This window comes from Myodes glareolus, chromosome 3, assembly GCF_982192425.1.
Source record: "Myodes glareolus chromosome 3, mMyoGla1.1, whole genome shotgun sequence".
NCBI lineage: Eukaryota > Metazoa > Chordata > Mammalia > Rodentia > Cricetidae > Myodes > Myodes glareolus.
The window spans coordinates 84,101,369-84,114,228 of record NC_142028.1 but is presented as its reverse complement, the minus strand read 5'-3'; the positions used below and the strand labels follow the sequence as shown (position 1 = coordinate 84,114,228).

General features: G+C 51.0%; 1 protein-coding gene across 1 annotated transcript; it reads right to left on the bottom strand.

Moving 5' to 3' along the window:
• Window positions 1-316: 316 nt before the first annotated feature.
• Window positions 317-8,842, bottom strand: Dmrtb1 (DMRT like family B with proline rich C-terminal 1). Its single transcript, XM_048453459.3, has 4 exons — window positions 8,148-8,842; window positions 4,615-4,820; window positions 3,318-3,531; window positions 317-1,114 (listed from the first exon to the last, which is right to left on the bottom strand). The coding sequence occupies exons 1-4, from the start codon at window positions 8,707-8,709 to the stop codon at window positions 1,050-1,052; spliced, it is 1,047 nt and encodes a 348-aa protein (XP_048309416.2). The 5' UTR covers window positions 8,710-8,842; the 3' UTR covers window positions 317-1,049.
• Between the last annotated feature and the right edge of the window lie 4,018 nt (window positions 8,843-12,860).

The window sequence follows — 12,860 nt, the reverse complement described above, 5'->3', positions numbered from 1 at the left end:
TTCGGGTCTGGGTGGCCGGGAAACCAAGACACGGCCTCCATCTGCAACCAAGTTTTATCTTCAATCTGCAACAGGGTTGCAGTGGGGAGCCCGAGGCTGGAAAGGTTTGAGGCTATGCTGGGGCACTTTGTGAGACTAGAGGAAGGTAGCCTGCCTCAGACCATCTCACTTGACTCCTAAGGTCAAGGGCAAGAAAGGCAGGCAAGGGAGATTTGCCTCAGCACCAGCGAACCCGGAGCCCAGGTGTTCCAAGCCCCCCAGCCAGGCTCGTGCCGACAGCCTTCTGTGAGAATTAAACAGAGAAACCTTCCACAAGGATTTGTAATGCTAACTTTATTCAGTGCTCAACTGTCCTCGGAGAACAAGCTACCATTTTATGCTCTGAGAACTGCTTTAGTGCCTATGAGTTCCCTACCATGAAAACATCCAACGCTAAAACCCAAAATTTTCAATGAGAAAGGACGCCTATCATTGCTTAAACTTCACAGGGAAGTGAAGTGACCCAGTTGTCAGGATGTTCACTAGCTGGATAAAGACAGGAGGCAGTGGCTGAGCAAAGGTTCGGGATGCTGCAGAACCTGCTGTCAACATCCCAGTCCCTGACACCAGCTGTGCGTGTCTGTGGTACCCAGCCCTGGGGATCAGGCAAAGCGAGCAGAAGGCTGAAATGGATGGTGCCTTCTTTCCTGCGTGAGGCCTGGGGAAATCAGAGGCCACCTGTAGAGGTGAATTTCATAAGTGGCATGGCCCAGGGTGGTTAAATTCATTCCTAAACTTGTGTTTCACCAGCCCCACTCTTCAAAGGTCCTGCTCCACCGGGACACTCTCTCCCCTTGCACACCACTTCAACATCCACACAGGAGCCAGAGAACCTTGGAAACCACATGCATCCTCCCACCTCGAAATCAGAATTAGCTGCCATTTTGTACCTATTAATATCCTTCCTCGCTATATAACATGAACACAAGGGAAAAAAATAATCGCTTCCATATATGCCCCTCCCCGCCCAAGCGGCCTTTGAGGCGGCCTGTAGTTTAGCTGGGCTGCTCCTAGGAAGAGTGCTCCTGGGAGGAGTGCTGGCTGGACTGGCTGGGCACCTCTGCGTCCTGGTCATCTGTAAAGGACAAGGAAAGCAGCGGGCTTAGAATGAGGCTGAGTCACCAGTTGCCAGATGCAGATTTTCTACAAGGCCTTCTCTTGTTCCCAGGCCCCTGTGGACGGTGGCTCTGCTATCCTTTGCTGTCCGTTGTATAGACTGACTTCTAGCCTTGGCCACACGAACAGCCTTGAGTCCTCCATCCAGCCTGGCTCTTCATTGCTGCTGAAGCCCAGCTATGAACCTCCACTTGCCCTTCTGTAACAAGACAATGGGTGAGCAGCAAGGGGCAGCGAGGTTCATGAATGCCTCGCTGCCTGCCTTCTGTTTACCCTCAGAAGCGTCTAGCGAGGCAGAGGCCACTACCTGTCCTCTTTGGCAGGTGCTGGACCTGAAGTGCCACAGAAGAGTTTGTCCAAGGTCCCATAAGCAGTACACACCAGAATAAAGTGGATGCTCAGGCCATACTATTCCAGCCACAAGGCAAGTGTGCCATGGGCCTCAGCTTCCTTTTTAGTAAAACTGCACAGCTCCAGGCTCACCCAGCTCATTGGACAGTTTTGATAATTATATTAAAGAGCTCTTTGAATCTGGCAACTTTTTTCCAAAGCACAGGGGGCTCAGAAGCCGGAAAGGAATGAAGCCTTAGAGAGTTTGAAGCTGAGCGGGAGAGGTGGCTCAGGGGTTAAGAGCATTTGCTGCTCTCCTGGAGGATCTGAGTTCAGTCCCCAGCATCTATGTGGGACCACTAACTGCCTGCAACTCCAGCTCCAGGGGACCTGACGCCCTCTGCTGGCCTCTACAGGCATCTGCACACATGCAGCAAACATTCATACACACAAATTCAAAAAAAAAAAAAACTAAAAAGAAAATAAAAAGAAGCATTAAAGACAAAAGCCTCCCCGCCCCAAACAAAAACAAAGCCAGAAACAAAATAAAGAAATGGCGTGTTGGTGAGAGGACTCAGGAGCAGGGGCTCGGAGCCATCCCCGGACCTTCACGTGTACCCGCAGTCACGCATTCACAAGAAATAAGCTTTTAAAGTTGAAGTTTTAAAAGGAAGAAAAATGTGCAGGGCTGGGGAGATGGCTCAGTCGCTGAAGTGCCTGCCTCCCAGCAAGAGAACTCAAGTCTGCTCCCAGGAAGCCCTGAGAAGCACAATGGCCAGGAAGGTGGGGACTGGGATCTCCCAGCTCCCTGCAGCCGCTCTAACCTCATTGGTGAGCTCCAGGCCAATGACAATGAGACACCCTGTCTCAAAGGAGATGGACCATGTTCCTGAAGGTAATGGCCAAGGTTCTTCTCTGCTCATGTATGTGATGCTCACCACCCCCCCCATATAAAAACATTCAGGTTCATGTACAAAACAATAAAGTACTAATTTCTTTAAAAATTAAAAAGAAATTACAAAGTACTCATAAATCCCGAAGGCCTGCTGACCCTGTGAGGGGGGCTGGTGCTATGGGGGGGGGTCACCTGAGGTTCTGTGCTCAGGTCTCCCAGGCAGCAATGGCAGACTCTCTAGCTCCTGTCATCCTACTGGGGGGTGACAGCAGTGGTGTCTCCAGAGTGGCTCCTGCTATGGCTGTCAGTCCCTCCTTGATCTAAAGTCTGGGAGCCTCTGATCTACTGAGCATACCAGGAGCACACCTCACCTCACTGTTAAGGGGAAAGAGTTAGTCCTATGTGATGTGGTTACCACTGTGTGTGCTGTGATTACCACTGATTAATAAAGAACTGCTTTGAGCCTATGGCAGGGCAGAACAGAACTAGGCGGGGAAAGCTAGGCTGTATGCTGGGAGAAAGAAGGGCGGAGTCAGAGAGAAGCCATGGAGCCGCCAGAGACAGACATGCCAAAACTTTGCCGGTAAGTCACAGCCACGTGGAAATACACAGATTAATGGAGATGGGTTAGTTTAGGATATAAGAGTTAGCCAGAAATACACTTAAGCTACTGACCAAACAGTATTGCAAATAATATCATTTCTGTGTGGTTATTTCGGGTCTGAGCAGCCGGGAACAAACAAGCCACCTCCATACAACACCTACACATGAGGTCAGACAGAAGCCACTGCTAATCTTTGGGTGCATGCTTACAGAGTACCCGAGGGCTATGGGAAAGAGCTCAGCTCAAGGTCCCTCTCCCCACCCCCACTTCAGGCGACCTCTTCTCCCCAACTTCTTCCCAGCTCATCTGGAGGCAGGAATATTGGTCTCTTACTGGTATTCTCCGTGTCTGTGTTGTACAGGATGGTCAGTGAGAAGGACGGTGGAGAAGGTGGCGGCGGTGGCGGCGGCAGGAAGTGGAGAGCAGAGAGGTAGTTACGTGGGAGGAACGGGGGCTGCTGTGGCTGCGATGGTGGAGGTGGGAGCGGTGGTGGCGGCGGCGGCGGCGAGCAGTAGGTTGGCTGGAGGTCTCCAGCTGGTTCTGATACCTGCATGGACACACAGGAAGGGCAGGGAGAGAGACAGTGAGCCAGGCCGGCTGGGCATCACATCTTTTATTTCTCTAATGCAGGCAAGCAGGAATGCAGCCACATCTTAGCTGAGCCTGGGGGCTTTCCCTAAGGGTTTTTGGAGAGCATAACTCCCCAGGATGCAGGACTTGCTCCCTAGGCTTGTCCAACTCCAGTGGCTGGGACCTCTTGGGAAGAGGGGGCATGGCAGCAGTGTGCAGGCAAGGGCAAAGGGATGTCACTGGGATGTGTCTCAAGCCTGTGGTGAGGGTGGCGGCACATGGGTGGAAATAATGTACTGGCTCTTAGGTTTGATCCAGACATGACAGGGGTGGGAAGGGAACTGTCAGCATTCTAATTCCAATCTCTCAGCCAAGCCTCCCCTTGGAACACAGCTTCTGCCTGGGGCCAGTGGGACAGCTCAGCCCCAAATACAGACTGGAATCGCACACTTAACAAAAGTGTCCAGTCAGAACCCTGCCCTAGATGCCAAGTTGAGGCTTCCGCGTGAGCAGATGGTGTGCTCTAGGCTCCCCTTGGTCACAGCCTTTCTTTGTCTGTGGGCTGGTGGCACCTGCTCTCCTGGGTTATAATAGGGGGCAAAGGGAACACCCACATCTACCAGGCTGGCCAGTAAATGGTGCCACGAGAATCAAGAGCCAGATTTTCTCTACCTCTGGGGCACACTCGGGATAGCAGGAAATACCTGGGCTTGAAGCTGGGCATCTCTGAGACCGTATATACCAACCAGCTAAGGGTCCTGAATCCCCAGTCTCATTCACGAGATCTGTGGCATTGATGCTCAGCAGAACAAAGGCCTTTCTAGCAGCTGGACCATGTGAGCTAAAGTTCATGGTTACCCCTGGGATCCCAGTGCCTTTTGGCCTCCAGCTTTGAGAAGCAGACACCACAGCCGCGGCCTTGTGGTGCAGGCCTACCTGCATGAGCCCTCCTAGAGACACTCCCTTATGACAGCTGGCTCTCTGGGACTGAGAACCAGAGAAAGTGGCGAGGGCGCCTGGGATAAGGGTGAACCTGGAAAGGATTTGGGCTCCGATTTACCAAGCTGCCTCCGTGGTAGGGGCTACAGGAGACATGACGGAAGCTTCTATGCTGCGGGATCCCCACAGCTGAGGATGCATCCTGGCCATCCAGTGGGAAGGGCTGGCAGGATGGCACGGGGACACAGGCAGGGCACTGGTTGAAAGGCTCTCTCTCAGGGTACCCGGTTCCCACCACATGATCAGAGCTGAATCTCAGAGGATGCCCTAAGAAGACAACGAGAGACGTGTTAACGCAAATCCGAGGAGCCAAGCAGCGCATTGCTGTCTCCAGGGTAATCGCAAGACTGACGTAACCGACTAAAGGCATCTCACGTTACCCGCCACTTTTGTACATATGCACATGACGTGTTTTGAGCATGCTCATCTCCACGCCCTCTCATTCCCTCTCATTCTCACAGATCCTTTTGCCATCTGTCCCCTTTCTACTTCAGTGTCTCTGTGTCTGCGTGTGAACCAGTAAGATTAACTAGGGTGACTTACAGGAACATGGGAGGCCACACCACTGAGTTAAAAAGTGTCTCCCTTGCTCGGCAACGAGCACTTGCCCAGAGATCCTCGGAAGAGCAGGGTGAGGGGTTCGCATGAACCTCCTCTTGTAAAGTAGACTGCCATACATTAGTGAGTACGAAGCCAGGTGATGCCCTCCGTGCCCACCCCTTCCCCAGGCTCGCGGTTCCAGCTCCTCTTCACGATATTCCCTGGCAGAGGGGTCCGGTCTACAACTGCACCCTCAGCCATCACCTGTGCTCGGCACCACGTTGAGTTTACAGCAACTGCCACCCAGCACTAACAGCGACACTCATCTTCCAGGGTGAGCTCTGGACACCTGTGCTGGGAGGAGCAGTGGAATCCTCCATTCCCTCCTTGGTTTGACATCGTGTGGGGGAGGGGCATCTGGCTTTGGTCTGGCTTTGGCAGTGGTCCTGGTGTCCCACAGTGCTACTGCACCGCGGGAGATGGTCCGAGTCATTGTGTGGTGGTTCTCAGCCATCACTGGACTCTGCTTCAATTTCTGCTCCTTTAGTGCCCGTGTGAATAGCACACCTCAGGAGTTCCCACTGCAGACACTGCCTCTCTCCTATTCATTTTTTTCAAGATATTTATTTATTTATTTATTTAGTATATAGTGCTCTTCCTGCATGTATGCCTGCACACCAGAAGAGGGCACCAGATCTCATTACAGATGGTTGTGAGCCACCATGTGGTTGCTGGGAATTGAACTCAGGGGCTCTGGAAGAATGACCAGTGCTCTTAACCTCTGAGCCCTCTCCCGTTCCTTTGTAGGAGTTCCTTCTGTAGGAGGTGTAGGAGTTCCTTTTGTAGGAGGTGTAGGAGTTCCTTCTGTATTTGTTGAATACAGAAGACTGTCTTTTATTGGTTGAATAAAGAGACTGTCTTGGCCTTTTGATAGGGCAGCCCTTAGGTGAGCAGAGTAAACAGAACAGGATGCTGGGAAGAAGGGAAGTATGGCAGATGCCATGATTCTCCTGTCTGAGACAGACACTGGTTACAATAAATTAATATTGGAGAGTTAGCTAATAAGAGGCTAGAAATAATGGGCCAGGCAGTAATTTAATTAATACAATTTTCGTATGGTTATTTTGGGGGTTAAGCTAGCCAGGCGGCGGGACACAGCCTGCCGCTCCTCTTACTACATTTTTAACCCCACTGTCCTTGACTATTTGCCTTTTCACCCATCTACAGACCTTTGTTGGATCCCAGCTGACCCATCAGTTACTAGAGCTCTCTACACTGATCAGTAGGATCCTTCAGAGAGCATTATCCCTCCCCCAGGACAGGATTCCAGGAGGCAAGAAGGTGTCCTAGTCACTGTGACAAATACCCAGGGCAGTTTAAAGAAGGGGTGGCTGGTTTCGACTCACAGCACGGGGGTGTTGGCACCACCATCTGTGACTCCCGGTGAGGTAGGACATCCTGGTATAAGGCTGTACCAGGTGAAGCCATTGCTGCCCAGCTCATTTCACCCAGGAAGCATCAAGAAGGAGAACAACCCGCTAACACGCTTTCTCTTCATCACCTTTCACCCTGTCCGAGACCTAGGTTATGAGATTCTGGTACCTACATTCAGGATCCACCTCCTCTTTGGTAAAGCCTCTCTGGAAATGCCTCCCAGATGCACCCAGAGGTGTGCTTCCCTCATCCAGGTGCTCCTCACCCATCCCCGGGGCCAGCAAGAGGGCTCAGCAGGTAAAGTCTCCTGCCACCAAGCCTGACAACCTGAGTTCCATCCCAGGGACCCAGGAGGTAGAAGGAGAGAACCAGTTCATCAAAGCTGCTTCTGACTTCTCCACACGTGCTGGGATTAGCCACAAGGGCCTGCCTTCTCCCCACCTCTTCAGACCGCTTGTATTCAGCACACTTTAAATTTCTGTTTGTTGAGAGGTGGAACAAAGGTATGCTGCTGTAGGATTGCTGCTTTAGGCCTCTCCTTCCTCATCAAACAGTTAGTTCCCCGGGAGACAGATTTCTTACAAAGTCCCAGAAAGCAGAAATGATAACAGAACATTGGCGTCGATTTCTGAGAATCTGGCACTGAAGAAAGAACCGTGTCCACGGTTACACCCGAGCAACCCGCCGACTCGCACTTGGAGCCCTTTCTACTGTCATACGGGAAGTGCCAAAACCACACCTGCATCCTAAAGGACTATTTTCCAAGAGCTTCAAAAGCTCCATTACTTGAAACTTTAGGGGCTGGAGAGACAGCTCAGTCGTTAAGAGCATTGGCTGCTCTTCCAGAGGACCGGGGCTCGATTCCCGGGCAACTCACAACTGTCTGTAATTCTAGGGGATCTGACACCCTCACACAGGCATACATGAGGGCAAAACACCAAAGCATTACAAATAAATTATTTTTAAAAAGAAGAAAAAAATCGTACTTTAATCGTGAAAGCAACACGGCAAAGAGTGGCGAGGAAAAAAAGCCACAACCTCTTAAGATCCAACCTTTCCCTCTCGCCATTTGCAAAAATGCTTAGTGCTCAAGCATATCTGGTGAAACAGAAAAAGTGGGTGCAGGTGCATTAGGTTAGGAGAAACTTCGAGGCTCCTCCAGGCGAGAGGAGGGCGCGCAAGCGCAGTCCAGAAAGCAAGTGCAAAAAGAGTCTATAGTAGGAGAAAATGGCAGGCAGGCGGTGGGGGGGGGGGAGGCGAGGGGCGCACGCAGGTGCAAGAGGGCTAGGCTTGGGAGGGGGAGGGGATGACATGCCCTGTCTTCCCCAGAGGGGACGCAGAAAGGCGCCACAGCCTACGCTGCCCAGCTGCCATCTTTACTTGCAAAAGCACAAAGGGCAGAAAAACTGCATCTCGACATAACCACCGTCTACTCTCTCCCACCAGCCTTTCCCCGTTGCCATTAGAAGCCACCCACCCAGATCCTTGTCCTCAAAGCGGGCTTACCTGGGGAAGGCGCCATCCCCACCCCGGTACCAGTCTGGGACGCCAGCTTAGAGCCGGAGGCTGCAGAACTGAAGCAGGCCCGAGGAACCGTCGGCTGCACGAGGCCGGACTTACCGTAGTCGGTGAACGGCAGTCGGGGCACGGGCCGCACCGGCAGGCGCTGCTCGGGGCCGTAGGGCTCGGGCCTGGGCACCTGCGGGCTGCCCTGGGGCAGCCACGCCGAGGGACGGTCGTGCGGTCCCCCGGGGACCCCCAGGCCAGACTGGAAGGTGCTGGGACCCGGGCGGCCGCCTGGGACTCGCTGGAAGGCGCTCAGACCCGGGCTGCGGACCGGCGGAGGCCTCTCAAGGAAGCATGTGACCACGGGGCCTGGCCGGGAGCCTCCCGGAGCCACCCTGGGCAATGGGCAAATGCTTGAGCTCGAGGAGGCGGCCGCCGCCGCTGCCACCGGAGCCCCGGGAGGCAGCTGGGGCCCCTGGGTGCCCGTGGTCACCTCCTGCTCCTCGGCAGATTGGGTCTTGAGCACCTTGTGGGCAGCCATGATCTTCTGGCGCTCAGTGATCAGGTAGCACTTATCACAGATGCACTGCTTCCAGCGACACTTGCCCGCGTGGCCCTTGACTGGCACCAGATAGCCATGGTTCCGGCACCGTGAACACTTGGGGGTGCGAAACATCTTGTCGTCCAGCCTGGCGAGCTCAGCTTCCAAACACGGCCACCACCTCCGAAAGCTGCAGAGCGAGTGAAGCGGCAATGAGCGGTGCCCCACAAGTCCCTGGTGCTGGGGACATTGGATACACTTGTAACAAAACAGCTCGCAGAGTGTCCCCGGAACTGCAATAGGGCTCTTGCATTTTCCCCTCTTTTGGAGGGGTGCAAAAGTCCAATATTTCTGTGCATTTATGTATTTATTGGGTAGTGGGGTACTGAATAAATTAAAAATGGAATACTTATTGCATGTATGTCGTGTGCGTTATTTGAAGTCTTTGGCGCTTGAATTTTCAAACTTTCTGTTCCCGCCAAATTGTAACTGGACAGTAGTTTGAACTTTTTTTTTTTTTTTTGAAAAAAGGCGGACTACTCAACGGTCCAGCCTTTTAAAACTCGCGAGAAACAGAGCTGTTATAGTGAACCCATTCCACATGAAATTCCAGGGGACGCTAGGTTTCTCTCCCTGAAGCGTCTGCTTTGGTTCTCGTCTCCTCTGCAGAAAAAGGAGCAGTCATGCTTCCAGAATATTCTTAGGAACTTAGTGCAGTGTGGTGGTTGCTTGCAGGCATGCCCTTACAGAAATTCTGAGGTTTTGAGTACTGTTCATGTGAGGAACCCGTATCTGAAATGTGTGCCAAATAATGGTCTAGAATAGTGGGGCATGGTGACGCAGCCTCACGACTTTAATCCCAGCACCCGGGAGGCAGAGGCAGGCAGATCTCTTTGAGTTCCAGGATAGCCACGGCTGTTACACAGAGAAATCCTGTCTTTGAAAAAACAAACAAAAAAAAACCCCAAAAAACTAAAAATAAAAAAGCCAAAAAGGTCTAAAGTAAAATAAACAAGATATTCTGGCTCTAGTTTGAATTTAGTGTGTGCCTGTGTGCACGTACGTGTTTCCTGTTTCACATGGTACATACTTCTTTCCGAAAAAGGGGCAATATAAATAAACATCTTCAAGAACCTTCCTGAGACATCTGCTGATCCAGGGTGGTGCACACAGCAAGCTGTGAACAGACCTAGCGAGGGGTGACTGGTACCTCCCAGATGGCATCTACACCTAGAAACGACAGATATTATGAGGAGCCACAGATTGACAGTTTGCTGGGCTTGTGACAAAGAATGGACTCCAGTCCATTCAGTCTCAGCAAAGGGAAGTGCCAAACTTTTCAGAATAATCCCATTCAAAAGACAAAAACAACAGTGTGCGCGTGCGCGCACGTATATGCATGCACGCGCGCGCATGCACACACAATATCTCCATTTTAAAATCTCTAATAACCCAAACCCACACACGCTGTCTTTTAAAAAACAAAACAAACAAAAAAAGAACTTATGTTTTGTTTGTTTGTTTGTTTGAGACAGCGTCTCACTATATAGCTCTGGCTGTCCAGAAACTCACTATGTAGACCAGGTTGGTCTTGAACTCACATAGATCTGAAGACTCCGCCTACGGAACGCTGGGATTAAAGGCACCTGCTGTTACATCCTGTCTTTGGCTTTATTTATTTATTTATTTATTTTTCAAAAGAAATATCTGTGATGTCTTTCAAAAGGTTTTCAAAAACTTAAAGACAGGCAGTGCTTTAAATGGTAATCAGGCCAACTCAGAGCATCAGAAGCAGACTCACTGTGTTGACAAAAATCAAAGATAAATGACCACAGTGCAGATTCCCTAGAGCTTCCCCAAAGCCTTAAATCTTTTGAGCCAGACTTTTTACGCCGTGTGCGAAGCATTGACTGACTATAGGAAGTGTCCCGGATGCGGTCCCGCAGTGGCCATCCTGACTCCGGCTGCTGTGGTCTGGAACCTCTGCAGAAATCCCTCTGCCCACTTGCCCTCTGGAGAACGCACTGCTGTGACCCTATGAACAAAAGCTCAGGCTCCTGGCAGAGGTCCCTCGGCCGTGGGATCAGTGATCAGACAACTTGCCAGCGAGGGCGACTTCAATTTACTGCCGGTCTGCACACTTGCAGTCCCTCCCCCTCCCCCCATTACAGCGAGCTTGGCTTCGCCCACGTTCTGGAAGGTGCAAATATCAAAGCTGCAAGATCACTGTCTTTTACAACCACCACTTCAAAGACCTGTCCGCTTTGAGACTATCTACCCCAGAGACCGCCCACTAGTGTAGAAACTCAGCGCGCCTCAGAAAAGGATGACTTTATCCAATGTGGTGGCCACGGCTGAGCCAGAGAATCTGACTAGTCCCTGACCCAGGTAGAGAAAGACCTGGCATAAAGTGGCCAGAGCCTCCCGATGTGAAGTCTGGGCTATTTTTACTTTGGATTTGTTCATTTGTTTTTTGTTGTTGTTGTTGTTGTTTCCAAGACAGGATTTCTCTGTGTAGTCCGGATTCTCCTGGAACTCGCTCGGTAAACCAGACTGGCCTCAAACTCATAGAGATCCGCCTGCTCTGCCTCCGCAGTGCTGGGATTTAAGGCATCCGCCACCCCCGCCCGGCGAGTCTGGACTGTTTTAACGCTCATGAATTCAGCTATCTCTGTAAAGCAATTCAAATCCTGGAAAGGCTGGCACAAACACGGGAAATGGGAGCAGGGCTCCTGCACGCTAGGCAAAATTTCCAGCTATAGTCCCGCCTTTTCCTTTCTCTTCCTTCTTTCGCTGACTTTCCTCCCTCCTTCCTTCTTTCCTTGCGTAGACTCTAGAGAAATCACTCAGGCTGCCCTGGAGTTGGCGCAGTAGCCCAGCTAGGCCCTGAACTCCGATCCTGCTGACTTAAGCTGCCCTGTAGTTTTGATTACAGCCAGGTCCAGCTACAAACATCAATCAGAGACGTTAAACTATTCATAATTTGTTTTGGTTAAAAAAAAGTCTTCAGCACTCTTGCGGGGTGTCATCTGGGAAGCTTTTGGTAGGATCAGCTCTATTTAAGGAGATATCTGTGCTTGCTAGTTAGCTAACTTCTGTGTAATTTTCATTCCCCTGTTCTGAAATCTTTCTGGTGATGCCCAGGCAGAGTCGGCCTAGATTTTCCTCAGCCTCAGATTGCAACACTATGTAGCATTTCTCCCCCTGCCTGCGGGTAAGAAGTTGTTGCCGTTCTGTGCTCCTTGGAGCTGAATGGGGGTTCAGAAAATCTTTGCTCATATGATAAAAAAAAAATTATTCTTCATCTTTGTAAGTCTGCAAGAGCATGTTCTTTGGGTCCCGGAATTTAGCCAGGAATTTAGCTGGTAGTCAGCATCATTTAACGAGTGTAGGTTTTAGCCAGGAGAAGGCGGCACACGCCTTTAATCCCAGCAGGTGGGAGGCAGAGGCAGGCCGGTCTCTTAGTTTGAAGCCAATCTGGTCTGCAGAATGAGTTCCAATCTGGTCTGCAGAATGTATAGCCAGAGCTACACAGAGAAATCCTGCCTCAAAAAGTCAAGGAAAAAAAAAAGGAGGAGTCATGGTCTAAATGTCTAGGTTTGTCTACCCAGCCCTAACACTGTATTCATCTCAGATTTTAAACGTATCCCTTAGATAAAGGGCAGCAACTCTTTCTTTTACCCAATTTCAAACTGTCTAATTTTTTTTACTGACCTTGTTATTGAAAATGAAACCTAAAAAAACCATTGCTTCAGGGACTCTGGTGTCAAGAACAGGGCAGGGCACTCCGAGGCTGGATGCCTGTGACTATGCATCCTTCACAGTGTGGGGGCACTAGTCCTGGGGGGCTCATCCTCACATACCAGACCAAAAAAAAAAAAGAAAGGAAAAGAAAAAGCTTAGGGGAACACTCATGCTAGTAGCAGGAGTGATCCGTTGACTTCTTGTCCCTAGGTTCAGTTGCTGGGGTGATTCAGATGCCTCCCACACCAGCTGGACTATAGCAAGTTACAGCCTTCAGAGCTCTGTGTGATACTAGGCCAGAGAGTCAGGTGGATTGTACTTTGAGGGAGGTGACGTTATCTGTCTTACTCATTCAAGTGATGGCAGCTGATGGAGGGGAGCCGCAAAGGCAGGCCTCAGCTAATTTCAAGCGGCTGAGCAGGCAGAATCCATTGACTACCAGCTGCAGGGGCTGCAGGAGGCAGTTTGAACTAGATGAGTGTTTGTTTGGACAACCCAGTGGGTGTGAATGGCGTGGACAAAGCTGGAAGCACAGCTTTGCA